The 26690-nt window shown below is 44.9% G+C and overlaps 1 protein-coding gene across 1 annotated transcript in view; it reads left to right on the top strand.

The window, feature by feature from the left end:
- The first annotated feature begins 653 nt into the window (after window positions 1–653).
- USP7 (ubiquitin specific peptidase 7) overlaps window positions 654–26690 on the top strand; it is a 71716-nt gene continuing 45679 nt past the window's right edge. Inside the window, exon 1 of the mRNA XM_066977784.1 lies at window positions 654–1323. Within this exon, the coding sequence (XP_066833885.1) occupies window positions 1239–1323 (85 nt within the window). The 5' untranslated portion in view covers window positions 654–1238. The remainder of the gene's footprint in view (window positions 1324–26690) is intronic.

Genomic DNA, 26690 nt, shown 5'->3' with positions numbered 1-26690 from the left:
CTTCGTCGCTCTAGCTCTGGACTGGCCAGGCATTATCTATTCATCTGCACCCTTCCCTGCTCTTTCCAGTGTACAAAAACATAGTCCACGGGAGGGGCTATCCCCCACACAGCGCCCATGAAAAGCAATGGCACCCAGGCAGGGAACAGCCTTGTTTACGGGATCTCTCCCGTGCCTGTTCCCCCATGCCGCCCCCAAACACCCTTCCCCCGCCTGCCCGCTCTCCCCACGCATCGCAGCCCGGAGCCGTGCGGGCCGGGGGGCCGAGCCCTGAGCCGGGCCCACCCCGGCCACAGCTTCCCGCGCGTGCGGCTGTGCCCCGAGCTCCGAACCCCGGCGCCCGGCGGTTCCCCCGAGCCCCGGCGGCCTTGAGATGCCCGCGGAGAGGCCGCGGCCCGGCGGCAGGCCCGGCCCTGCCCTGCCCGGCCCGGCTCGGGCGCGGGGCTGCGCGCAGGTGGCGGTGGCGGCGGGGCCCGGGCCCCTGTGGCTCCGCCTCCCCGGCCTCCTGCGGCGGCGGCGGCGGCGGCAGCGGCTGCTGTTCCCGGCGCGGCCGCGGCGCTGCCTCCCCCTCCCCGGCTCGCTGGGCTGCCTGCCCCTCATGCGGATGTGACATTTCACGGCGTTTACCGCAGCCGCCATTTTGAGGCACAGAGCGCTGGCGGCGGCCGAGCGGCACCAGCGCGCCGGGCCACGGGCGACGGGGGCGGCCCGCGGGCCGGGAGCAGCGAGCCGGGCGGCGGCCAGCGGCGGTGCCGGGGCGCTGGGGGGGCCGGGAGGGCAGAGGAGGGGCCCCGCGGCGCCTCCCCGACTTCGCAGCGCCGGGGACACCTCGCCAGGGGAGGGGGAAGCGCCGGGCGCAGCCGCCGGGCCCTGACTCCTGATCTCCTGGCCCCCCCCCCCTCCCCCCTCCCCTCGTCCCGGTCCCCTCCCCTCCGGCCCCCGGGGAAGCCGCCACCCCCGGCCGGTCCCTCCTCCCCACCCCTTTCCCCCGACCGGGTGCCGCCGCCGAGATTGGGCGAATAGCGAGCAAATACGTGCGCGTCTCGCTGCCTCCTCCGGCTGCCCGCTCCCTGCCCGCCGGAGCCCAGCCGCAGCCCCCCGAGGCGGGTGCCCAGTCCCGGCCGCTGCCCAGGCCCCGCCGCTCCTCCGCCCCTTCCCCTCCCGACGCAGGCCCGCAGCCCCCAGCGGGAAAGGCCCAGGCCGCCGCCGCCGAGCCCCAGCCCCAAGCCCAGCCCGACATGAACCACCATCAGCAGCAGCAGCAGCAGCACCAGAAGCCCGGGGAGCAGCAGCTGAGCGAGCCCGAGGACATGGAGATGGAAGGTAAGGCCGGGGCCGGGCCGGCCCCTGGGCCCTCTACTCCGCGCCGAGTTTCCCCCCCGCTCTCCCCCAGCCTCGCCGCGGGCTCCCGGGGCTCCCCCGCAGCCCCCGGCGCAGCGCAGCCCGGCCCCCCCTCGGGGAGCTCCCTTTCTCGGCCGGAGCCCCCCCGAGCCCCGGTGCACAGGCACCCGGCCCCCCGGTGCACAGGTACCCAGCCCTTTCCCTCCTGCTCTGCAAACATGGGCGGCCGGGGCCGGCCGTGCTGCGGGGCCGGGGGAGCTCGGGCGGGCGAGTCGGCGGCGGGAGGCGCTGAGCGAGGAAAGTTGAGGCTGGGAGCAGCGTGCGAGGGGCTGGGGGGCGGAGGGGGAGCGGGGGATGGGGGGGGGGCGGCCCGGGAGGGGCTCTCTGCAAGAATGCGAACCGTGCTGGGGGGGGGGAGCGGCCGTACGGCAGGGGGCTCGGCTCCCCGGGCCGCCTGTGCGGGGCTCGAGGCTCGGCGGGGCGCGCAGCAGCGCTCGGGGGGCACCGGGAGCCTCCCGCGTGGGTCGGGGGCTCCCGGGGGCTGGGGGGGGGCAGCGGATCCCCAAATCCCTGCAGCTCGGCAAAGCGGGGGGGTCGCGCTCCCGCGGAAGGCGACGCCGCTGCCCGGCGGGGGGCTGGGGAGGGCAGCCCGGGCCCTGTTTTCCAGCGGGGCGTGGGGGGCCGGGGGGGGTCCGCGTTGGCCGGGGATGAACGGGGGGGGGGGGCCGGGGCCTCCCCGCCGCCCCCCTCGGGGCGGGCTTGAGCAGCGCCGGGCCGGGGCCGGGGCCGGGGCCGGTGCGGGGCCGCTCATTGTATGCGCGCAGCCACGCTGCTCGCCATTTTTAATTAACCCTCATCCCGGGGTTATTTACAGCAAACGCGCCCGGCCGGGCCTAGCGCGGGGTCGGCGGGGGCTGAGCGCTGCCCATGTGTAGCGCCCGCGAGCCGCCGGCCCTCATCCTGCACCGTCATGCAGTTGCGCCGCGCTCATAAAGGAGGCACTGCGTGTGCGGGCTGCTGCCCCGCGCCGCTCCCCGCCGCTCCCGAGCGGTCCCTTCGGCGTTTCTCGCCTGCTGTCCTTGGGTTTTGTTGTTTTGGTTTTGTTTTTTTTTCCCTCCCTCCTTCCAAACTACGAACTCAGCCCCGTGCAGTTATTTTGGGCAAACGGCACGTCGGGGGTTCGCTTCATCAGGAGGGGCAGGCACGGCGCTGAGCGTGCCCGTGGGGTTTGGCTTGGAGGTCAAAATATTGCCTAAATCTTGTTTAGGGTGGCTGGCCATGAATGCACACATTTTGTTATAAATATTTGGATTAGCAGTAAGGTAAATCGACACAGGGTATTTCACTTGTGAACCACGGAAATTGACATAGCAGATGTATGTTTCTACTAAATAACAGGCCTGGAAATTACAAGTAGCAAAGGTGTTTTGGTGGAAGTTTGTCACAGTAACTGTGTGGTTACCTTTCAAGATTAAAAGGTCATTACAGGAAGCCTTGCTTTTTTGAATGTAAATCCTATTTCCTAAAATTATAGCTAAAACCTATTTGCTATTGGAGTGATTTTTTTTTTTTGGAAAAATCTCCAAATTGGCAATTATATACTCAGTGACCAATACAAAAGACTTTTAAAATGCTTCATATTTGTTTTTGTGCACGCGTACGCACACATTAACATTTTGTGGGATATATTTTCCAGCAAACTTTGATAGCCTTTAGCAATCTGCTTTCTCAAAATCCTTTTCAAGTTCATAATACTACTGACTATCTAATGTTTTTCTTTTGATTTTTCTATGGGCTTGGAGTTCTACCATGCTGGGCACGCTGTGAAATACTGAACACCTTTATTCAGTTAAAGGTGTCCTGCACCTCTCAGGATTGCATCCCCTCTATCAGTGGGGAAACAGAAGCCCAAAATACACGTGGAAGTCCTTCTGATGGTCGTGCAGACCTTATGCTGCTGGCCACCTACTTTGGAGGGGCAAGGAAGGGGTCTGTGTACATCAGCACAGCATCCCTGGGAATGCAGTGTTGCCTCAGAAGTCTATTTGTGATCTATTAGGCTGCGCTCAGCTGATTCAGGATGTTACTATGAGCTCGCTAATTTGTGACAGCTTACTGACCTGTCTGTGTGCAAAACAAAAATTGTTCAGCCTTTGGAGGCTCTTTTTAAATGCTTTTTCCCCCCCTTGAAATGTGAAGTTTACCGAATTGCTGAGATCAGGTTATTGCTAACTTTTAATAAAAGTAGATGTCATGGGTATATATTCTATTTTGTGTGAAACAGTGTTTACCATCTTATGTATGGGTGTTCATGCTTCCATGGGGGAAATGTTTTCAAGCAGTGAGGAAAATATTTAATAGCGTGTAGTTAGCTTAATTTTAACGTGCATAAAACAGTGTCAGATGCCATTCTTCACTGAATGATCACACTAGATTTAGGAGGTATGTGAAGAATGCACAGTGGAAAATTGCACTTCTTGGCTTCAAGCTATGTGAAGGCATGCTTGTTCTCTATACGCCTATACTAGATGAACAATTTTAATGAATAAAATAACTATCAAGCAGTAATAAAAGCATGGAACTAAATTCTCCAGGATTAAGCGGATATGATATTCTGAGCGTCTGCTCTCTTGTCCAGGGTTTTTCTCCCTTCCCTTTCCCTTGTAACTAATGTACTCTTCACTGATGATCTTGCGGACACTGTAAGTGAGAGTAGTGTGCACGGGGCTGTCAGGCTTTAGGAGTGAGGGAGACGTACCCTCTAGAAAGGAAAGCTGCTTAATCTCTGCATCATGAGCTAAAGAAGCGATGACAGCCTTGATAAGGGGCAGGTATCTACTCCATATGACCATGTGTGATACAGGCTTACTTTCTTCTGATTTAGCTAGAATGTGATGTTGTGAACCGCCTCTTTGTATATTTAGTCTTCCTGTGGATGTTGTGTTTGAAATCAGTTTTAGCCTTACTAAGGTACAGTGGTAGCGATGCATGGACAGAGAAACTCTGAATTTATGAGAAGTGTAGGAAAACATTTTGTCCCTTCAGCTGAACATGATAGCTTCCCTAGCTAGAAAACACAGCATTTGCTGCTGCTGGTTCTCTTCTTGTGTCCTTCCCCAACATTTGCGCTAGCGCAACTTCTTGTCACCATAAAGTGATTGAAATAATTTTTGAGTCATTGAAATCATTGAAATGATTTTTTTTAAATGTAGCTTCATTCTTTACTTTTTAACTTGGTTCCCCCTGCAGCCCTGTTTAGTGTTATATTAATACGGTGAAGGTTTGGCATTGGGATGGGAAGGAACAAGAAAAGTGCCACCTCGAGCAGCCTGTCTTTACCAAATTATGTCAGTGGTAATGGATTTTGCCAGCACCCCTCAGCCGCTGCTGCATAAAGCATGTGATTCTGGTACAGCGGCTCCCTTTGCACTGAGACAGCCTGGGAGTGCGCACGTTAGCCATCGGTGCCCAACTTTGAGATAATTACCCTCTCAAGATGTTAATTTAGTCAATTATTCCACAGCATATTTTATTTGTTTATATACTAAATAAGTTTAGTGGAAAAAATAAATACTAGTTTTTCTGTACTGAAGGTGGGGTATGTAGGCTGCTTTATCATGCAAAGAATTAGGGCTGTTCAGTTGCTGGTGAGTTGCTCTGTGAGGTGTAATTGAACCCAAATCCCCCTACGTTCTGTATGCCTCCTCGGGAACTTCTTTGCGCAAATGTGTCTAGTTGAGCTTCAAAGAACTTGGCTTAATACAAATCTACAGTTACGTATTTCATAAAGTTCTTTCATTGCCTCCATGGAAAGTCTCATTTGCAGCTTAATAACTGGAGGTTTCCCTTGTTTATAGTTTGAATTTGCCTCTTTGTAGTTTCAGCCTCTGCCTGTAGTTGTATACATACGTATGTTTCGCATTAGGGCTGTTTCGTTTCAGATGTAGCAGGCGTAGTGTAGCCCTTGGACGCATGGTGATGGGTCGCTGGGGTTGCAGGCTTGTATTTTCCTTGTGCAGCCCTGCATCCTCCCTGGTGCTGCTGTCCTCTGAGCATTTCCCTAGTTAGGCTAGCTTACTGTTGAGATTTGGATTCCAGGTGAAACGATGCAAGCTATTTAGAAAGGAGGAGATGTCTGTGTGTGTGTGAGAAAAGTTTAAAATCGCGCTTTTTTGCAGCGTCCACACGATGGCAAGTTTGCGGCCCTTGCTGTTCATCCGTGTTTTGTTGGCTGCTGACAGCACTTACTGGATTTCTGTCCCATTGTAGGAGATTGGTCACAAATCCATAACACTTTTTTTGCCCGTCTTCTGAATACTCTAGTATTTTGTCCTCATTAGTGTTCTCCATCCCTGTCACTTTGGTATCAGCTGCTTACATGGTACGGGGCTCGGTCCTTTTCTTGCCTGCCCTGGTGTGCCTTGCTCCTGAAGGCCCGTATCCCTCTTCCCTGAGCTCCTCCACTGTCCTCGGCACTGCTTCCAGCCCAGTGCTGAGGAAGGGGGCTGTACATTTGGAAGGAGAATACGCAGGCCAGGTTCATCATATGAACACGGGTACCTGCTCATTTATCTCTTCTTCCTGCCCCCTCCCCTCTCCAGCCTTCACGTTTTTCCAAGAAATGGTTGATGCTCAAGTGAGGGGTGATAAAAGCGCTGATGCAACAGACAACGAGCAAAATTAAGTTAATTCTGAGGTTATGGCTAGAGTGAAGAACCAGGCCTGGTCTCTTATGTCCTGTAATGATAATGTGTAGTGCCTCTGGAAACAGCGAGCCTGGCCTTGGGAGGTGGCGTGTGTTGCATCCCTCTTGGAGAGCTGCTCCGTGCCAGCTGAGGAAACGGCACGGAGGGGACTTTAGAAGAGTGCCAACTATCTCTAGTTCTCTTCTGTGCTTTCTTTGTCAAATAAGTGCTTAGTAAGCTCTCAGATTTAGTAAGTTTTCTGTGAAGGAGAAGTGAACTAAATCAAGTAGTGGTAAATGCATGTAAAATGCAGAAGGAAACAGGTAGTGCTATTCAGGATGAAGTACATATCAATACGTATCAGACCTCCTTGATGCAGTACATACCAATACGTATCAGACCTCCTTCCTCTATCCCAGCTGTTGCTTGCTGCTGGTTGAATTCAGAACAGACGTAAAATCTGCTGCCTATTGTACTCGGTCGCTGTATTAAGTGATGGAGCAAGTTGTGTGTGTAAAAGCAGCGTAGCCCCGAACTTTAGAACCGCAGATGGAGATGGTTGTTTGAGACTAACTGAATCGGTTTCAGAGCTGCAGAATAATTTATCACACAAAATCTGCGCAGTGCATCCAGCCTGTAGCAGTTAAACCAGTTCAGCCAGTACATCTTGCATGACATCATTCAATATTTGGGCTAAGGGTGAAAATGAACTGGTTTAGAGCTTGTGAAGCACCCACTTTTTTGTTAAATGATTATACATTTAAAACAGGGCATTGTTTGCTTTAGTTTGTGCTTTGAGATGTCTTAGATGAGTTGTATTAGCTTAACTTTGTATCTCGTGGCTGTAAAATGTTGATTGTGAAGGAGAAAAGTATTGGGTAGCTTGCAATAGAAGGTATTAGTAAACTACAGCATTTTTTTCTTTTCAAACACAGATGTATGTATATTAGCATATATAGAAAATCTGTTATGTGCTAGTTTGATGTAACCAGCACATTAACATTTAATATAAAATGCCTTGGCGGGTAGATTGGGGGCTGTAGGCTGGTTACGTTATTTATCAAGTTATTAAATACGCAGGGTAGTTCTTAAAAAACTTTCTTTATTAGTACTTCAGATATTTAGTGTATTTTGCTCAGATAGTTTTAGTATTGTAGCCTGATACACTAGCAAAAAGCTGTATGTTCAAAGTGCACATAATCAGTGACAACAGCTGTAGCATAATGTATCTGTGCACGGTGTTGCAGGTTTGAACTTAACACTTGCATTTCAATATTTCCGCTGACCCCTTTTTTCACCTATGCTTACTGATTGTAGTAAAACAAGCTCTGTGGGTTTAGAAACACTGAGAGATCAGAATGGATTTTGAATGAATTGCCAGCAAAATGAGGAATGGTCAGCTTGGAAATCCCATGTGTTTCTGCTTTATATTGCGTACTTTCACTAGGTGGTTGAGCGTTTGTCAACCAGAACCAATTCAGCTGGAAATAAGTGGATGGACTTTGAGAACAGTTAAACTGTACTGAATATTTGCAGTTTGGGGAAGGCCATTTCACTCTTTTACATCTCGCACTGTAATGCCTAGGTGCTTTTTGGAGTACTTTTCAGAGTACAAAAGCACATGTGAAGACTGGTTTGTGTTGGACTTAATGTGCATCCAGAATAACACAGCTTGATTGTTCAGTGTAACAGCACGCATGTATTTGTCAAGCAAAATCACTTAAAATAGCATTGAATAAAAAGATGGTAAATTTTGGTAAAACTAAAATCCTGTGATGTAAGCAGCATAACATGTCTCAGTTTGGTTTTAATTGGTATTTGGCAGCTGTTTTAAGCATTAGTGCAATAAGTCATTCCTGACATGTTTAATTGTGAAGATTTAAGCAAAGCCATGACAGTTTGTTGCACCAAGCATCTCAGGAGGATGGGACATTCAGCATCGGCAAGTCCAGTTCTCCTTGCCTGCTGCCATGAAGCGAGCTCTGGAGCGCTGCCCTGCAGAGATGTGCCGGGAGCATCCCTTGGACCTGGGACGGGAGGGTGCCAGCATCTCAGCTTGCTCCTGCATGGATGCTGGTGTGTGAGGTGGTCTTCCAGGTGGCCTGAACACCTGGGGTCCCACATCGAAACCAGCACCTTGACAGCTCCAAAGCGTATTGCAAGCCAGTGGAAGACAGCGTGAGTAAGGAGCTGAAATGTCCTGTGAGAGGAAAGCTCCAAGCAGGTCTATAGCAGTTCCACAGCAGTTTGCAGCCTAGGAGATAGGATTAATATTATTTTTTAAATACAGTCAGTTCTTTTATATATAACTCCATAAAAGAGGTGGAAAACAGAACTTTTGTATGTTAAGGGGTTGATTGTATTCCTATAGGATTTGATTTAAATGTAGAAGTCTGTGAAAATTCTTAATGCTGTTTTTCCGAATTTCCCTTTTCCTTCTGTAAATCTGAAAGGATGTGTAGGAGTATCATTGATAATAGTGTTTGCCATAGCTCTAAGCTTGATCATCTAGTGATTTCGCAAGGTGCAACTGAAAGAGTATTCTTAAAAAATACATCTCTAGCTGTGCGTGTGCGTTTTTATAAAGATCTAAGGAAAACTTTTCTTTAGGGCTCTAACTGCGACGTTATATGAGTATAACAATTGGATGGACTTCTTTTGAGCTCTGTTTAAAAAAAAAAAAAAAAAGGAAAAAAAAGGAGTAGTTGTGTTTCCCCAGTAGAGATTTTGCTTCCTGTATTTTTCAAGAGGTCTGTTTTCTAACATCACTGGCATTGATCAGCAGAACTTTGATGGAGGTTTGGATAAAAGCAGGTGTGTGCGAAAGTCCGTTCAAACTTAGTGGCAGTTCTAAATTCCAAATCCACCTCCGTGAGTTAATATTCTTCCTGTTAAATGGATCAGGGGTCAATAGTGGATATTTCTTTGTTAAAATGTCTAATTCTTCAATTAAAAAGGCACAGAATTTACATCTATAGTAAATGCATTGGTAAAACACTTAATATGCAGAGACGTTATTTAAGAAATGATGGAAATTTAGGATATTTAGGAAATGATATTTTTAAGAGTCTTGGTATAAGATCAATGCATTTTTCTTTGCCTTGATAGGAAGTTATTGGTGTGAATCTTGCGCTGAGGCTGCGGGCAGGATCTCACCTCTAGGCCATGCGGTGATCCTTCTGCACTCCTGAGCATCTCCCACACGGGATTAGTGGTGTGTCTGGGCTGCTCTGCTCCAGGGAGGATGCTTTCAGCTTGTGTTCTGCACCTCTCCAGTGCGCTGGATGTGGGGTAACACATGGCTGTGGCTTGTGCTGGTATTGGACGGTCTGGTGTGCAGGTCAGGTTGCAGGACCAGGAAGGCTGGCCGCCCTGCTGCTGGTACCTGTATTTTCATGCATCACGGGATGCACATTGCTGTTTTGTCCAGCAGCTGCGATGCTGACCCTCACTGATCCCGTTCCTGTTCGGGTGCCGCAGCCCCTGCGACCAGATTTGCATTACATTTGGAGGTAGGGAAAAACTTGCATTCTTCCTTCCTGCCTGTAAGCCCAGGCTATTCTGCTCCAGCCAGCTCCTCGTGGTTGCTGTTTAATAGTCATGCAATACATCTCAGTTACGTACTGCCAGGATATTTCTGGTAACTGTAATCAGCTAACAGTTTTTAGACACAAGTTTGCCTTCACAGTATGTCTTAACTATTCTATTTAGATAAATGGCTGTTTTGCTTCTGTTATAGATTTTAGAGATGTCTAGACACTCAGATGCTGTTATATAGGTTTACAGGCTTCAAATCTGAAGACAACGTGAGATGTAATTTTTCTTAAAGGGAATTTTGAATTCTGGATCTGCACAGGCTGTGTGAATGCTGTTTAATTGTTCATTAAATCAAGCTATGGAAAGCTGGATTTCCTTCTTCTTTGGGAAAGAGCTAACCTGTTCTGAAGAGTTGTTCACCAGGTCAAGTGTTACTTAATGACATTGAAGGTCGAAGGTAATTTCTGGAGGAGAATAGGTACTATTCACAGTTTGAACACAGAGGTAACTCAAGTGCGTCTGTAAATTATATGAATTAAAGAATGGGTCACAAACCACATGCAAAGCCCTCCTTGCTAGTAGCAATTGCAGCAGTGGTGTTTCACAATTCTCTTCTGCTTTCCTTTCCCTCTGCTCATTCTTCCTGTGTGGTTTTCAGCTCCTCTATTTCACTGTGACTGTTTCAGATGCTACTTGGATTTGAACCCTGCACCTATAAAGCGATCCCCTTAAAAACTAGTACAGTGCTGTGCAGTATCTCAGTCGTGCCACAAAGGTGGTAACCATAAGTGCTTTTTTGTTTGTTTTTTGTTTTTTTTTCCCTTAAGGTGTCCTCACAGCTGAGGAATTAAGTAGCAGTTCAATCAAACCGGAATCGGCCAGAAATAGCAACTTTCTGATTTTTTTTAAGCATTGTATTTTAAAATCTCGACCACAGAATTTGATAACTGCTTGTTTCTTCAAATGTGTCACTTCAGTTTCATACTGATTTTAAGATACTTTATTGTTCTCAGCAGATTTGTCTTGTTCTTCAGCTTTTGTTCATCAGCTTATGCTTTGGCTTACACCCTCTGCCCTGAAATGTAGCTTCCGAAGTAGGAAAGGGTTGGCACGGGAGGGATAGGATCTGTTTCGGGAAGGGATTATTGGGGTTTCTCTCTGGATGAAGGAGTGCTCTGTAATTCCTCTGCCTACCAATGGATCTCTGCTGGGGAAGGCATCTCTTGATCTTGGTAATGGCACAGAGGGAGGGGAAGAACACGTGGGAAGTGCAGAAATTGATCTTGTTTCACCTACTGCTGCCCGTAAGCAACCCCTGATCATCCTTGTCTTTGCGTGCGGAACCGCAGCGTGTATCTGCAGACCTGTAGTCTCAGCGTGAAACCCCAGCTGCAGTGGTCAGTGACCTCTTGCTGGGTTAAGAAGACATTTCAACTAATTCTTTAAGACCTTTTCGTCAGCCTTCAATATAACAAACTGAGAGGTGTTGACGCTAATGCAGTGAGAGACTGTGCCTCCAGTGGTTCTCATCAGCAAGAGTCTGCTGGTCATCTTACAAAAGTACTTCTGCACTGGAATCATTTGTATAAATGGACCTTGATAACTTGAGTCCACGTTGAATCAACATTTAGATACTTTGTGGCACCTGTGAAGAACAAAACCCATGTGGAATCGCAGTACTGGCTTGATTGCAATGCAAAGTAGTCGAGGTCTGAGTGTGAGCCTCAGTGTGAACACATCCCTCTGCGAGTCGAGCTACACTGGTAGCACTGAATTCAACACAGAGCACACCATCAAGGCCCATTTCTTCAAAAATACTGTTATTGGTACCTAACTTTTGCTTAAACGAGCACAGCAGAAGCCTGCTCACAGTTAGCAGATGTGCATGCCTCGCTGCAGTCAGCAACGTCAAACATCTGTGTGCAGCAGCAGGTCCTGTGCAGCTGCCCACCGGACACCAGTGTCTATAAGGATGAGGAGCCCGACCCAGTACTGGGCAAAAGCTTCAGGGAAAGGTTTGGATTTTCATCTGGGCACTAAACCTGACTTTTTTTTTTTAAGATTACTATTTATTTGCTACTGGGAGCCAGGAGAAGAGTTTGTGTACAGTTCATGCTGACCCTCCTGCAGAGAACAGGTATCTCCTGGAGCAGTGTTTCACCTCTACGCCTCTCTTTTGCATCCTCACTTGCACTGTCACAACTGTTTGGGGGAGCATGTGGTAAGTAGGATGAATGAAGAGAATGAAATTTAAAGTAACTTCCTTATTCTGGGTTTATTTTTAACCGAGTTCAGTTCACTGGACTAGCTTATTGTTTGGCCTCGCAAACAAGTGGGCCAGCTTGACTGAGGAGGCAGGAGAGAGAGAGGGAGAGAGAACTCTTAAGCTGTTGATAACTTCCATAACTTCTTTAACTTTCCCAAGAATCTTTGTTTGACACTAGGACCTTTCTCCCCCAGTAAATGCATTAGGAGACAGGGCTGTAGCAAGGTTACAAGGATGAGTAGCAAATCAAAACTTAGTTCTTACTGCTGACACCTGGCTTTTTACCATTACAAAAATTGAATGTTGTTCAGATGCGAACCACTTTTGGGGATGAAATTGTTCTCATTATAGGTCTGCTTCTGAATATCTTCCTTTTTTTTTTTTTTTGCACAAGGGTATTCCTTGGAGCTAAAAATACTCCTGAATTCTCCAACTTGAACCTACATCTGAAGGATCTTCAGCTTTTTCACCTATACTAAATGGGTTACTATTTTTAGATTAAAGTACGTATTAAAATCTCCAGCAATCACAGTGTAATATTTGGGAAGGAGGGAAACCTCCTGCCCAAGCCAGCTTTTCTTCTGATACAGTGATTAAAAAATTTCAAGGTCATATTCAGACCTGGCGTTAGTGCTTACTGCGGCTTTTCTATGAGCCAAGCTCCCTGGCCAGCTTAATTGTCCTCATCTAAACAAGACCCGCCAGTTTCTGAAATGTGGTTGGGTCGTACAAGTTTGTAGCAGGCTGCTTAGAAGATTTCAGAGTTAAACATTTTTCATAAATAAAGAGGTTATTGGAGGAGATGCATGTAATTTTGATCATTTTAAAGTTAATTTAAGTATCTTTTGCTGTTAGTACCTTATTCACAGGTTAGATTTGGGAATACAAAAACATCTTAATGCTAGACTGAGTCTAGTTAGTGTAGCTTGAGTAAAATATTGGCAGAGGTTAACTAGGCTAATGTTCATTTTTGATCTCTTGTTTTAATATACCTTGAAATGCACATTAAGCACCTCAGCTGCATGCTTTATTAAATCAAAGGATAGGCTTACAGTAAAAGTATTTGAAATTTTGGCAGAATACAACTCTGTAAATAGAGACTTTTTTTTTTTGTTCTAAGACATTTTTTGAAGCTATTGGAATTGTTGAGCAATTAATGGGTCATTTCTGCCCTAAATATCGGAGTGCTGTATACCATGAGAAGCTAGTTAACTTCTGAGTGTTAAACCCATTCTTGGTGGTAGTGTTGCACTTTTGTTTTCTATATCATGCTCAGAAATTTGATGGGGGGCTAATTTGGTAACGTGGCTCTCCAGCTGGGGGTGCCTCGCTTGCCCATAGCTGCCTGGTGTGCAACACCAGTTAACCTGCCCATCACCCTGCTACTGGCAGCACTCTTTCCTTGGGAGCAGTCTCTAAGCTGGGTGAATTGTTCTGGGGATGGCAGAAGCCTACTTTAAGCCACTGTTTCCTAGATGAGGGTGCCTTGGGAGAACAAGCTCTGAAAATAGGTCACTACTTTGAAAAAAATAATTTTGGCCTACATCCTGGTTGAGTTCAGAAGAGTGCCTGGCGAAGTGGGAAGCCTGGGATCTCCTGCTTTTATTTTATGGGCAGAGTACTTTGGTTTTGGTGGCCCTGTCTAGATGCTCTTCAGACCCAAACAGAGAAGAGGCCAGAGGGGTATCAGTTCCTTTTCCCCTGCTGCCACTCAGATAGCGCCTTGATCCCCTGCCAGGTTAGGAGTGGCATCTGTGCTCAGACGGATAACACAGAATTTCTAGCGCTATAGAAACCCAACTTGTCAAGTTAACATATTTAAAAGACTCTTGATTATATTGGCTTAGGCATTAGTGTTCTGGGAGCTGGAACACTTTCCTCGCACTACCTCATTTCTCTGCCATTTATTGGGATCTGTAACTGTAGGTCATGTGTTGTGGGTGAGGGTATGCAGCTGCCTCCTGGGTCTGCTCAGAAGTGTTCGGATTGTCTGTTTTATTCACCAGCAGCACAAGTTATTTTAAAATAACATTTTAATGGTAGTTCAATACCTGGACGTACCTGAATAATTTAGGTTTTTGGCCTAGCCAGGTTGTTTAACTGTCTTGTGAGATTTAAGAGAAAATAAATTAAAAAAACAAAAAAAGCTGTAGTTCCACTTGTTGTAGTGGGGAGAGATGCATCTCCCATTCTCCAGGGCCCTACTGGTTATCTTGGATGCATTTCTTCAAGCAATGATCAAATATGAGGATTGGAGTTAGGCTGCTAGAGCTATACTGAAATGTAGGTTGCTACTGCAAGAAGTTTCAAGTACCATTGTAGCCAGCAACACGTGCGGCTGCCAGTGCCAGCTCTTCTGGGGATGTGTGCATGCCTTGATTTCCACCGATCCTCTCCTCCTTTCTTATCAAAGCTCGAAAATACAATCTGGTCTCAAAAATACTTAAATGACCTAGGACTAATGTGCTTTTTGTCCACTGCTTTCCTCCCCCCAACTCCATTTTCACCTTAAGATAAGGAATCACAAGGATTAGGAACCACATAAGCGGGTGCATGAGAATTGGGTGTTGAGAAGCTCTGGCTGGTGCCTGAGCTGCTGCGGGGGAGCTCTCCTGGAAACCTGACAAACCAAGTGCACCAGCACAGGAGCTGAAGGGTAGCGGTCTCGTCTTTCGACCTGGATAAAGGATTCATGTAAAGGACAATTGCAAGAATAATAGTAGTAATAGTAAAATAATACTAAAGAAAAAAATGTTGTCTCTGGTTTTACTCCTTGCTTGCAGAACAGATTGAAAAAGCTACTTCTTATCTGCTCCAGTCTTTGACTTACTTGCATCTTTATTAAAATCGGTAACATAAATCAAATGAAAACTTTGCGTGCCCAGCAATGCTCAAAATGGTATTCCTTAAAAACAAACAAAATAAAGTACATTCAATAAACTAGATAGAAAAATGACATATAAAGCCATCCCTAGAGCAGGGGTTGTATCATGCAATTAATCCAGCACATGCAATGCTACCGTGTAACTGGAGTTCGTCACTTAATACAGGTTCTTAACTTCCCACATAGAAGGATCCCATAATTTTGCCAGAGTGCTTTGGACACCAGTGTCGTGAATTTTAATTTGCATGTGTGCAAATGGATGGGCTGGGCTGGAAGGGGAGGCATTTAGTGGGTGGATCTGGGACAACCTTTCTGGTTCCCCTGCAGCTGGGCTCCCACGTTCAAGTGGATACTTGCCATGGAAGCCAAAGCTCAGGGGGAGTTGGGAATCGCTGGATCCGGGAAGGAAGGTTGTGGTGACTTGAAGTGCAGTTGGACTTGAAGAATGCTGAATTGGACTGAGTGCTAGGAAATAAGTGCTCTTGCAGTTATAGTGTTTCTGTTTGCCTGCGGAACTCATGAGGAGTTTGTTGCTACTGATATTTGCAGAAGAGGGAAGAATGAAAATAAAAGACTTTAAAAAAAAATTGGCTGGGAACACTGCGTCTATTAGGTAGGGATGATGGTAGGAGCGATAATAAAATCTAGAAACAAAGTGTCTATAAGCTATATTGGAAGGGTTTCCTCTGTGTTCTGAGGTCATGCATTCTGTGTCAATACTTAGCAAATATTTTAACAGGACAGAGGGTGGCATTGGCAGCAGTTTTTTTGATGAAGGCATATTTTTTTTGTCTTGGATCGTGCAGCGCAGTACTAGTGGGCAGGATATCTCTGTGTGCAGCATGGTCCTTGTGATGGATGACTTCTCTCCTGCCATACAACAGTGTATGGGATAAATCCCAGGGCCTTGCTAGAGAGGCAAGTACCTAGAGCACAGTAGACAGCCTAATAAAATCCGAGAGATGTCTAGCGTCCCACAGGTTATCATTTGGATGTTTAGAGCCATCTCTTGTTTACCAAGGCTATCCAAGCCCAAGTGAGACATCTGCTCACTCATTCTTTGTCTCTCTCTTCTTGTTTTCAGGGGTTTCTTTGATCTTAAAATGTGCTGAAAATGCATCAGGAGTAAAGCATCCACAGGAGTATTAAAATACATAAACTTAGCCATATGAGCTAGAGCAAATCAAACGACACATGTGTTTATTTCTTTTTTTTAACATTTTAATGGTCAAATGATGTAGTAGGAAAAAAACAAGTGTATCTGCTAGGTAAAACTATAGACAATGTGTTGTGTCTGATGGGGTTAGTGAACAAGCTTAAACAGGTAAAGAAAGGCTCTCCTGTTACATGTGCACAGATGAATTTCCTTTTGTGTAGCTTAGCTGTTAAAAGTATGCCAGTGTTGTGTTACCACACCAATAAACACAACATATTGCCACTTACAAAAACCCAGGTGCTTACAAGGAGGTGAAATAACTGAATATCATATCAAAGGGTTTGCTTTGGCTGGTTCTTTTGCAGGTCTGAGTGCTCTGCCCCAGAATGCAGCTTCTCCCCCCAGTAACCTCCAGCAAAAAAAGCATTCTCTTTTCAGCCTCAAGTCTATCTTGTCTTAGTTCTTTTTGTCTCTTATATCTTCTTATTCTTTACTGCAAAAGCATAGCATGGCACATCTTTTCCTTGCAGAAATGGAATAGAGTATTCCATGGAAATGGAAGAGTATTTCACTATGAATAGAAGTTGCAGCTAAACTATTGCTTCTTCTGCAAATTGACTCTCTGTAATCATTCATAAATCCGTATCTTACTCTGACTTTGACCCATAACATTTGGGTTTATTTTCCTTTCGTTTTGCCAAACTTGAATGTAATGGCATTCAAACTGGAGCTCTTTGCTTCAATTCTGTTAGTTCACGGTGTTAACAAACAAACAAAAAACTTTTAGATGAGAAACCTTCAAAGGATTCATACTAGCTGTCGATGTTTTTAATGAACTTTATTTCTTAAGGAAGATCTCTTAATTTGTGTCCTGACTGCTTCTGAAAGGAGAAATAAATCTGTATAGATTCTTAACTGAATAATACGTTGTTTAAAAAAAAAAAAGTGCCAGGAATTTCATTCTGAACAGTTTGTGGTATACCTCTTCCTCTGCATTTGTTTCTCTGTCCTCTCTTCTGATCAGCTGCCTTGCCCTGTCCTACGCTCACTGTTTCTCCGTTCCTCCAAGGAAAAGTGTTGGGTTTCCAAATCATGGAAAAGGAGTCCAGGAAGAAGAGAGGAAATGAGCTGAGGATCCAGTAATGGGGAGGACTGGAAAAAATAAATCTGCTTTTTCATGCTCCAAGGGTATACATAAAATACTGACAGCATTTGTGGGATAAAAGGTATAGCTAGAAGTGTAAGTGACCTAGATAGATCAAAAGAAGAGTGCGACCAGAAGGGTTTCTGTACCAGCGGTGCGTGAGCAGTCACCTCGTTTGTAATGTCTGATGATGACACAAGCCACAAGTGATACATCATTCCAGAGGAAAATAAAGGGTGGGGAGAAGACTTCTGGGACTTACGGGTTTCCTGGGACAAAGGAAGAACCATTCATCATCAATAGAATAAGGGACTTGAGATGCAGCTTAATTTGGTGGTGATGTTTGTACCAGCTTCTTGCCAGAGGCAAAGCAGGAAGGCGGTAATTAATTTTGGAAGTCCTCAAAATTTGCTTCAGATGAGTGGTGCAAGCAATGGAGCAAAAATAGCAGTAGTTAGGAAGATTTGCCAGAAAGAATAGAGTATTGAGATTGGGAGTGTATTTGTGGAATTAGGGTGTTTTGCAGAGCATAAGAAAGATTTAATTCAGTGGCTGACACGCAGTAGTCAGCTGCTCTAAAACACATTTTCAAGTCTGTTTTGTTGCCTTTGTGCTCTGAGAATGGTTGTCCAGAAAGCTATTGAAATACAGTCTGAGGGCTTGGCTCGTGGAGCAACAAATGAAATATGCAATAAATAAGAAAGCAAATACACAACAAACTTGTAAGCAGTAAAGTATAACTCACTCTTCAGAATGCATTTTTGCTCAGCAGTGTGCTAGTTATACTCATTGCCCCATGTGAGGTGACTGGCTTTTCAAGGAAAAAGGATGAAATTTGTGACCAACTTGGTATTCTTTCTCCGTTCTCAGAGGAAACTAAACTAAAGCTTTATCAGGACGGCTCTGAGGTAAAGAGCTAAATGTTCCTCAGCATGTGGCATGGACACTTGGAAATGCTGCCTCCAGTCAGCTGGAGGTACTGAGAGGGTGCTGTAGGTGGAGTGGGGTGGCTCCTAGTGGAGGGAAATCCAATGCCTTTCAGGGGAGAAAAGTGCTCTTAACCTTGGAATGGGTTGGAGAGAGGGTTATGGAGAAATAGTTATTTGGGGTTCTGACACATCAGGGCGTTAATGAGAGAGCTGCAATATACAAGAGCCCCACCATATGTGGGGACGAACAAAGTTCGTCCGAAGCATCATCTCCCCACCTGTCATTCACTTGGTTGCACTGCAAGGTGAAATCTAAATTACATAGGTGGACAGTCTCATTTCTTGAACGTCTGTCTCAAATTTCTGTTTCTAAAATAGTTTTTTTTGCACGATTTGCATAAACCATGTATTTTTGAGGCTTGCAGCTGCAAATGATACTGTGTGATGTGTAAGTTCAAGAAGCTGTGTCTGTGATAAAGAATCACTTTAAAAAATGATTGCTGCTTTACAGGTGTTGCAGTGTTTATCAGTAGGCATTCTTTTCATTCTTGTTTGTTTTCCAAGATGCTCGATTTTTTGGAGACCTGAGTTTAGCTGTTCTCAGCTGATGCAGATACGGGGGAATCTACAGCAGTACTTCTGCCTCGTTGATTTCGGTGCATTTACCTTAGGTTTTGGAAGAGAAAGCTGGCCTCAAAATGTCTGCACGGTTGTGGCTTTTGTGTACGTATATTGTTTTCTCTAAAATACAAAGTATACTTCTTTTTCAATTGTGTTTGCTTAACTAATATGAGAACTTGGCTACGTGGTCCTGTGGCAGCTCTTTGGCACCAGAACAATTGGTTGGATGTTTAACGCTTGAGTAGTCAAACAGGAAAAACTTTTCGGTCACTTCTTAAAAGTTTTCTTATGTTTTCATTCAAAAGGGAAAAAAAAAAAGACTTCAAGTTGCTGACAAAAAAAGCGATAAAATTGTCAGTGGAGTGTTTAAGTGAGAATTAGAAAATTCCTGTCCTGCAGTCTTCTACGAATTCCTCTGTAAATAATGGAAGCCAATGCCGGCAAGTCCTTAAGTTTCTGCAGGAAAGGGTTTTGGAGCTGTGGCTTAACTCTCTTTGTTTGAAGAAAGGTGTTCTTCATGTAAATAGTATGAAATAATTAACATGGTTTAATACTGATTTTGGTGCCTGCTAGCGTTTGGATGTTTTCAGTGTAGCAAATTCCATTTTTGAAGCAGTAAGGAGAAGCTGATGTTCAGAACCCTTTCCAGCAATAACCACCTCTTTCTCAGAGCCCAAGTAATTATTTGCCCGCATTAGCGCTGCAGTGGAAAAAATAGGTTACTGTCAGAATGAAAGGGAAAATCAAGTTTAAATCTTATGTAAAAGTGAACGCTGAGCAAAGCCTAAACTGCACTGGGACCTACTGATTCTGTTGTGAAGACCGAGAAGGACTCTGGATTCAGTCCCGTGTTAAGGCTTTTTCAGTGATTTCAATGATTGCTGGCATTTATACTGCAACGACTGAAAAGGCAGAGCAGCCACCTGGCAGATGATTCATTAAATTAATGCTGGCCAGAAGTGTAATGGCTGTGGTTTCTTGGGAGTGGCCAGACCCCAAAAATCTTTGTGGAAACTGCTGCCCAAATGGGCCCACTTCTGACATGCAGGATGGGTTTTCTACACAGAATTGTAGGGAGTGGAAGGGACCTCGAAAGATCATCGGGTCCAACCCCCCTGCCAAAGCAGGTTCCTTAGAGCAGGCTGCCCAGGTAGGCCTCCAGATGGGCCTTGAATATTTCCAGAGAAAGAGACCCCACAACCTCCCTGGGCAGCCTGTCCCAGTGCTCCGTCACCCTCACTGTGAAGAAGTTCTTTCGCATGTTGGGGCGGGACTTCCTGGGCTCCATTTTGTGGCCATTGCCCCTTGTCCTGTCCCCACAAACCACTGAAAATTGGTTGGCCAAATCCCTCTGTGTCCCACACTTAAGGGATTTGTAAACATTAGTAAGATCCCCCCTCAGTCTTCTTTCCTCAAGGCTGAACAGACCCAGGTCTCGGCCTGCCCTTCTCTGCTTGTCGTCGTTGGCCTGCTGAAGTTTTTGTCAAACATGGAAAAAGTGCTAACAAGGGAGATCGGGAAACTTAGCTTATTAAATAACAACCTCAAAAACTTGTGGGAACAATATCTTTCAGGAATTTGGGAAACTGGTGGAAAGTAGAAATTCTGTAATCTGCATTTTGGACAAGAAACTGCTTTTTTGTTCTAGCCCTTTGTAAAGCATCCCATTTGAAAAAGGAACGTTTCTTGTTTTGCTCACTCTGTGGTTGTTAGTTTTAGATGACAGCATAATTACTTTTTGTTAATTACAGTGAAAACGAATGGTGAAATTAACCCAAAGCGTAGATTTTTGTAGTAGGAATCTCTTAAAATCATCATTTACCATTATGTTTGCTTGCAACTTGTGTTATTAAACCTAAACATGCTGAAAACTGAATTCCACGAGGAAATAATGCTTTTGGTGGCAATGCTCCTTGCCTCTCTGAGGAAATCTTACTAGTTCCTCCTCTGGCAGGATGTGGATGTGTGCGTTTATGTCAGTTCCCATAAAGAACTGAAACCATTCAGGGCTTTTTTGTCGTTGTTAACCCCCATGTGTAACCATGACCCTGGCACAGGCTGCGTCTGTAGGGGTCGGACACCCGCGGGCCCAGCTCAGCGCGCCGCAGCCACAGGTCGAGCGAGGAGGAAATCTTCAGAGGGAATTGGAGGGAGTCGTGGGAGGTGAAGCCCCCGCGCTGGGTACAGGGCTGGGTGGGGAGCCGGGGCTCAGCCTGCGCCCCGAAGCCCTTCCACATTGCATGGATGCTCCCCGCGGGGCAGCTGGGATTGTTTTTCTGGAAGTGGAAGGGAAACATGACCCAAGTGCTCTGTTAGTCTGAACACCAAATTTGTATTCACACTAAGGATTATAGACGGTCTAAAATTGTCTTCTGAGTTAGGAACCTTGGATTTTTTTTTCCTACACTGTTCCTGTTTAGGCTGTTTAGAGATTTTTCGGGTCAAAAGCTTCTTATGGAAACCCCACGTATCTCCGTAAGATTAGGCATCCTGTATTAAGCAAACATTGTGTTTAACCTGGTGCCTTGTGTCTTGAGGGTTGTCAGCAGCAGATGCCTATGGTGAATGTTAAGACATGGAGCACTCACTTCTCCACTGCCTGCGCCCTGAGGGTTTTCTGAGACTCCCTAGGCTGCCTCCTCGTGTTTTAACAGCTTTTGATGGAGTCATCTTCCATTCATTTCTTAGCTTTTGGAAGTGAATGGGAATAATATATGCTTTGTATAAGTTCACTGCATCTTGAATACTGAGTGCAGCCTGGTTTAACAGCCTTGCTTTTTTGCTTTTTTTTCTCCATTTTGAAAAGGTCCAGGAGAAGTTAAAAAAAAAAAAAAATGCAGCAAGGAAAATAAAAATCATCAAAGGTATTAAATGGCTGTTGTAGCAGTAACGACTAAATAGACTAGGAAGCGGCTGTCTGGCACTACCTTCATGGATAACTGAGGAAAGATACGATAAAAGCCTGGAAGGCACAAGTAGCAGGAGGAGGAGCAGAAGCAGCAGTTTAAGAACTGGAGAATATCAAATGCAACATCAGAGGGTAGGTTGAAAACAAAAAGAGTTATTTTCTATAAGACAGCTAAACAGTGGCACTCTTTGCTGGGATCTTGTAAACACCAGTGATGTATGCTGGTTTGAAAAGTGGGGGACACCCTCACAGGGAATTTTCAAAAGCAGAGGCACCATCCACAGGCCAGGACGTCCCAGAGCTGTAAGATGTGGGGCCTGGCAGGACAGTAATTTAAATTTCATGTAATTTCAAGTAATGCCCCTTACATTGCAAGTGGAAAGTAATTGTTTTCTTGGGCATCCTTTGTCCCCCTGCCCCAGGTTCTGTCTGGCATGTTCCTTACCCTCATTTAGTCACCTTTTCTGTACAGGGAAGGAATATATCTACTCTGTTTTCTCTGCCCTCATTCTGAATTTGTTTTAACTACAAAATAAAAGCTAAGTGTACAAGACAAACCAGCACACACAGCAGCCTTTACAGTTCTCCCTTGTAAAACAAAGCGTATCTCTTTGCTTCCATGTAATAGTTCAGATCATTGTAGCATTCAGCACACTTAATTAGAGCCCGTGGCAGTTGGTTTTTATACAAGTACTTACCACTTCAAGAACAATGCAGTCAGATACTGTGGTTAGCAGGTCCCAAGATCTCCTACCTGTGCATCCAAACTGAGCAGTATGTGCATGATGCCTAGTGCCCTAGATCCCCATGCTCTGGGTACCAAGCAGTGTTTTCACATCATCAGAGACTTGCCATAGGACTGCCAGACCAAGTCTGTAGGTGACTTGACTTGTGGTTATAGCTGCTATGCTGTAATAGTTACCTTTAAAACAGGTTTAGTAGTTGCATAATTAGGCTAAGAGGAGTCATTTCTTGTGAGCACATTTGATTTAGACTCCTTCGCAGTAGAGCAAAAAAGCCTGGATTTAGAGTTGCTTGTGTTCTCTGATGAGAAAGAAATACCATTAACTCCACTTTCTTTCTTTCTTTCTTTCTTTCTTTCTTTCTTTCTTGCAAACACGTAACAGGATTTAAAGTTGCTCTCCTGAATCTGGTTTGTTTGCCTTTCCTTTTCACTAGGCTGCTCTCAGAACTACTGAGAGACTGCCTGTAACAAGCACGTCAGATTTCTGTGGTCCTGCCCTGTGTATCCATTTTTCTGCACGTTGCAGTGCGTAAAGAAGAGATGAAACCAGATCAATGCTAGCAAATCTGTGATGGTAAAGGAAGACCATTAAAAGCATTTGCAAAAGTCACGGGAAGAAGTGCTGATGGTGTTGGATCTCAGATGTGAAGTCTCCGATGTGCATAGACCACACTTTGTCTAGCTTGGAGTGATCTGTTAATGGTGTGGTGGTGGTGTTTTTTTTAAACAAACCCTGCGCAAGAAGTTACTGTTAGTCCTACTTACAGACAAGGTATGAGGCTAAAAGTGGTCTATGTCATGTCATTCCCCCCTGTCCTGTGTGCTAGTGTCATTGCAGTGCAAAATCTTTATTATCCACTGATGCTCTCTGCTGGAAAATTGGGTTTGCATTTAAACATGGGCAGATGAACTACGTTTTCAGTTTCAGAAAATCATGTCAGTATTACAACAAAAGAAGACTTCTTGTGCCCATGCTACCTCTCCATGCTGCCACTGGTGTCAGGAAAGCTCAGTGTATGCCCAGGCGGCATTTAGCAGTGAGCAGCATAATTAGTGATTCCTGTAAGCACAAAAGCGTTCTCAACAAGTATTTCAGAAATTAAAGTAATGGCTAATGATGTTTTAACTAGGTTACAAAAGTAACTACACAAAATCATCCTACCTTTAGAGCTCATTGTACAAGTACTGTATATAATCATACTAACCCTCATTCTAAGAAAGGGTAAAGTAATATTTTATATTATTGTTACAAGTGAAAAGCTTTTTCGCTGCTCTAAGTATGTAGCAAGAATTCAGCCATGGTATTTTGCTTTAATACCCCAAAACTTTAGAATCTGAGAAGTGTACTCAGCCAAGATGATCCAGAGATGAGTTCTGGGTATGATCCAGAGATGAGTTCTGACAGGTCAAAATTAGGCTGGCTCAGGTGGTGAAGCCATATGCTTTTCTATACTTGAAAGAGAAGTGTATCAGGCTAAAGGGAGCATAATCACCAGCCCCATAACGTGTTCATAGTACTACCCAAATAAGCTTATTTAATTATTAATTTCTCTCTCTTTAAAGCACAAAGAATGTGATCACAGCATTGCAGCATGCTGAGTGTAGCGTCACAGGTAAACAGAAGTGCTCCATGATGCTTGGACTGCCCTGGCTCCAGTTGAGAATGTATCATTTTCCGTATGTTAGAAGTTCACTTTGCTGTAAGTAGTTTTTCAGCCTTTCTAGTGATGATTGCCGAAGAGCTTAGTGTTTGTTGTTGCAAGAGATAAGTCAATTAATTAGTCAGTAGAGCAGTAAAACATAAAGAGGGGTGTGATACTGGAAAAACACATTGTTTAGGGTGTGTTCAGTAGGTTGGGACCAAGTGCCTTGTCTTCAGCAAAAATGTAATCATGCTATCATCTCTGGAATGCGCAGAGACAAGACTTAACGAGTTAGGATGGTTGCCTCTCTAGCCGTGCTCCTTTAGATGCAGTGAAGAGAAGGCAGTGCAAGTCCGGTGGTTGTTGCTATAATGGGTCATGACACTTCTGATGTTTCAGCCTTTCCCCTGTCGTGGAAGAAAATTATTTGTCTTGTCAACCGTTCCGTTTACTGTTTTGAGTACTACATGGGAGCCAGAAGCAGTCGTCTTTCCTTTTTCTTCCGGGTCTGGTAGTTTTCTACACGTGTAACCTAAGCTAGCAAAGCTCAGCAGACTAAGAAAAACAACTATGGAATGATTCTCAGCAGACTTTCTCTTGCCCGGATGACTGCTGAGGAGCTTGTGGCACTGTGGAATGGGTAAAAACAGGTTAGTGAGAGGTTGGCATCTTTCAGAGAAATAACATCACTGTATTGAAGAAAAAACTCATGCTGGTATTGTTGCGTATCCCAAGTTATTAAACACTTTAAGCTTTAAAAGTGTGTGAAAATTTTCTTAAAATACATTGAGAAAGCAATCTATAGAAACTGCTCCAGCAGAAGTATAAAGTTGTAAATATGTTGGATAATTATAGGTGTGTTGTTAGTGTCCAAACTGAACTCTGGTTCATGCAGTCTTTCATTTGACACTGAATTATTCATAAAGCAATGAGTTAAACTGCTGAAAGCTGGCAGTAATTTAGTCACTGCTTGTTTTAGTAAATTTGGGGAGGTGGGGTGACTTCTTAAATGGCAGCTTTTGGTCCAGTGAGTAATTGTATTGATAATCCTTTAAATGATTTATATATGTCTATAAGAAATTAGTCGTATTTTCAAGACTTCAGCATCCTGATAAGCATTTTACAGAACAAAATGTTATCTCTAAAGATAAGCAATTTGTTGCAGCAACTCATTTATCTGCCTAATTTAGGGAATAGCTTCTGTGTAGGCTATTTGTTCTCAGCTATTTTTCTATTCGTGAAGATACATTGTACCTCCCTTTTATTTTCAAGTAATGATAGCTTTCTTAGTAGGATGACGTTTCAGATACTATTTACCATGATATGTCTCTCTCATGCACATTTGGTGTTCAGAAGTTTCTTAGGGGAGTAACTCTGGTTTATCTGAGAATGTAATAGTCCTGTAACTTACTAAGATCATACCTTTTTGGATTCATTAGGTACACTGACACAACATAAAAACACTCTTGCCATCCCATATTTTGTCAAAATGTTCTCTTTAACAGGCGGACGTAATGATAGGAATACAAGACAACAGCAATATAATGATTGATCAGTGTAATAAGTGGTGGCTACAGCATTACTGTCTGTCTAGTCATTGTTAAATGTTCTGTAGGCATGGCAGGGATGAGTCTGCTTCCAGGAAGTTTTCCCATCCCAGTAATGTTTTCTTCATTTACTGTCTTGTGTAGCATCGTCTCTGACTGTGGGGGATTTGCAATTCAGTCAATAGTGCAATAATTATTTGTTTCAGATGACAGCTACAGGGCAAGAGACTCCTGTATAATTCTTTATTTTTTTTTTTAAAGAACTAACATTGGCTACTTGCTCTCTCTTTAGTAAATAAATGTCTTTCCTATTTTCTTTCTACTAAATTTGCTAAGGCAAATTTTGAAAGCACCAAGGACCATTAAACCATGCCTCCCTCCCTCGCTACAGGTCATTTCTCATCCTGTGACCACAACACCTTTGTTACTTCACCTGCAAGCTTGCCTCTTGCCTTCTGATGCTTCTCCTTAAGTTTACGTAGTGTCCTTTATAGCTTTCTAGCTTAGGGGCTTGCACACAGTGCCGTTTGACACTGGATCAAGTAATGAAAGAGGGAAAAAGAAATAGAAAAAAGAAAATTGGGGGAGGGGGCACAAATCACCCACCATTTTGCTAATATGAAAATTAACTCTTTGCTGTAATTGCATGATCTTTTACAAGTCATGGAAACATCTGTGGCAGCAACAATCTGTACCTTCACATCAGTCTTCAGGATCCTACTGATTTAGCTACTTCCTTTTTCCTTCCTCCTCTACCCGGCCAGCTTGAGTTCCATCTCTTTATTCCATCTTTTGAAAATGTTTGGGGTGGCACCTGCTTTATTTTTTGGATGCCTTTTGAAAGCCAGTCAAAGTACAGAAATTGGTTGTTGCATTTTCATGTTTTCATTACAGCAACCTCAGAGTGCCTTAAAAAATGGAACTGTAGCACACTTTTTGCTTAATTTCCTTTCTCCTAAGTCCCTTCGTGCAGGTAAGAAGTAGTGTTTGTATGCTAACTGCAGGTAGGGATTAGAGGCCAAATATTTTCTCTCACTTTTGAAAGGCTGAATTCTTCCAGAGCAAGCTGGTTGCTTTCTTCCATCAGGGGAAGAATTTTATAAATCTTTTCTTTGAACAGTTCTACTTGTTCAAAGATTGGGTGTTGTAAGTTAAGTTTCTTGAGATCACACAACTTGTTTGGTTGTGTCTGTTGTGTGTTTAACCTGCTGCTTCCTGGGAGTGGTGCCTGTTTCTCTGCCTTCACAGCAGGGCTTTCCAGGCTCCTGGGGAGCCAGTCGCTGG

Source organism: Anser cygnoides, chromosome 15 (assembly GCF_040182565.1).
Source record: "Anser cygnoides isolate HZ-2024a breed goose chromosome 15, Taihu_goose_T2T_genome, whole genome shotgun sequence".
Lineage (NCBI taxonomy): Eukaryota > Metazoa > Chordata > Aves > Anseriformes > Anatidae > Anser > Anser cygnoides.
This window is presented reverse-complemented; position numbering and strand designations above follow the sequence as displayed.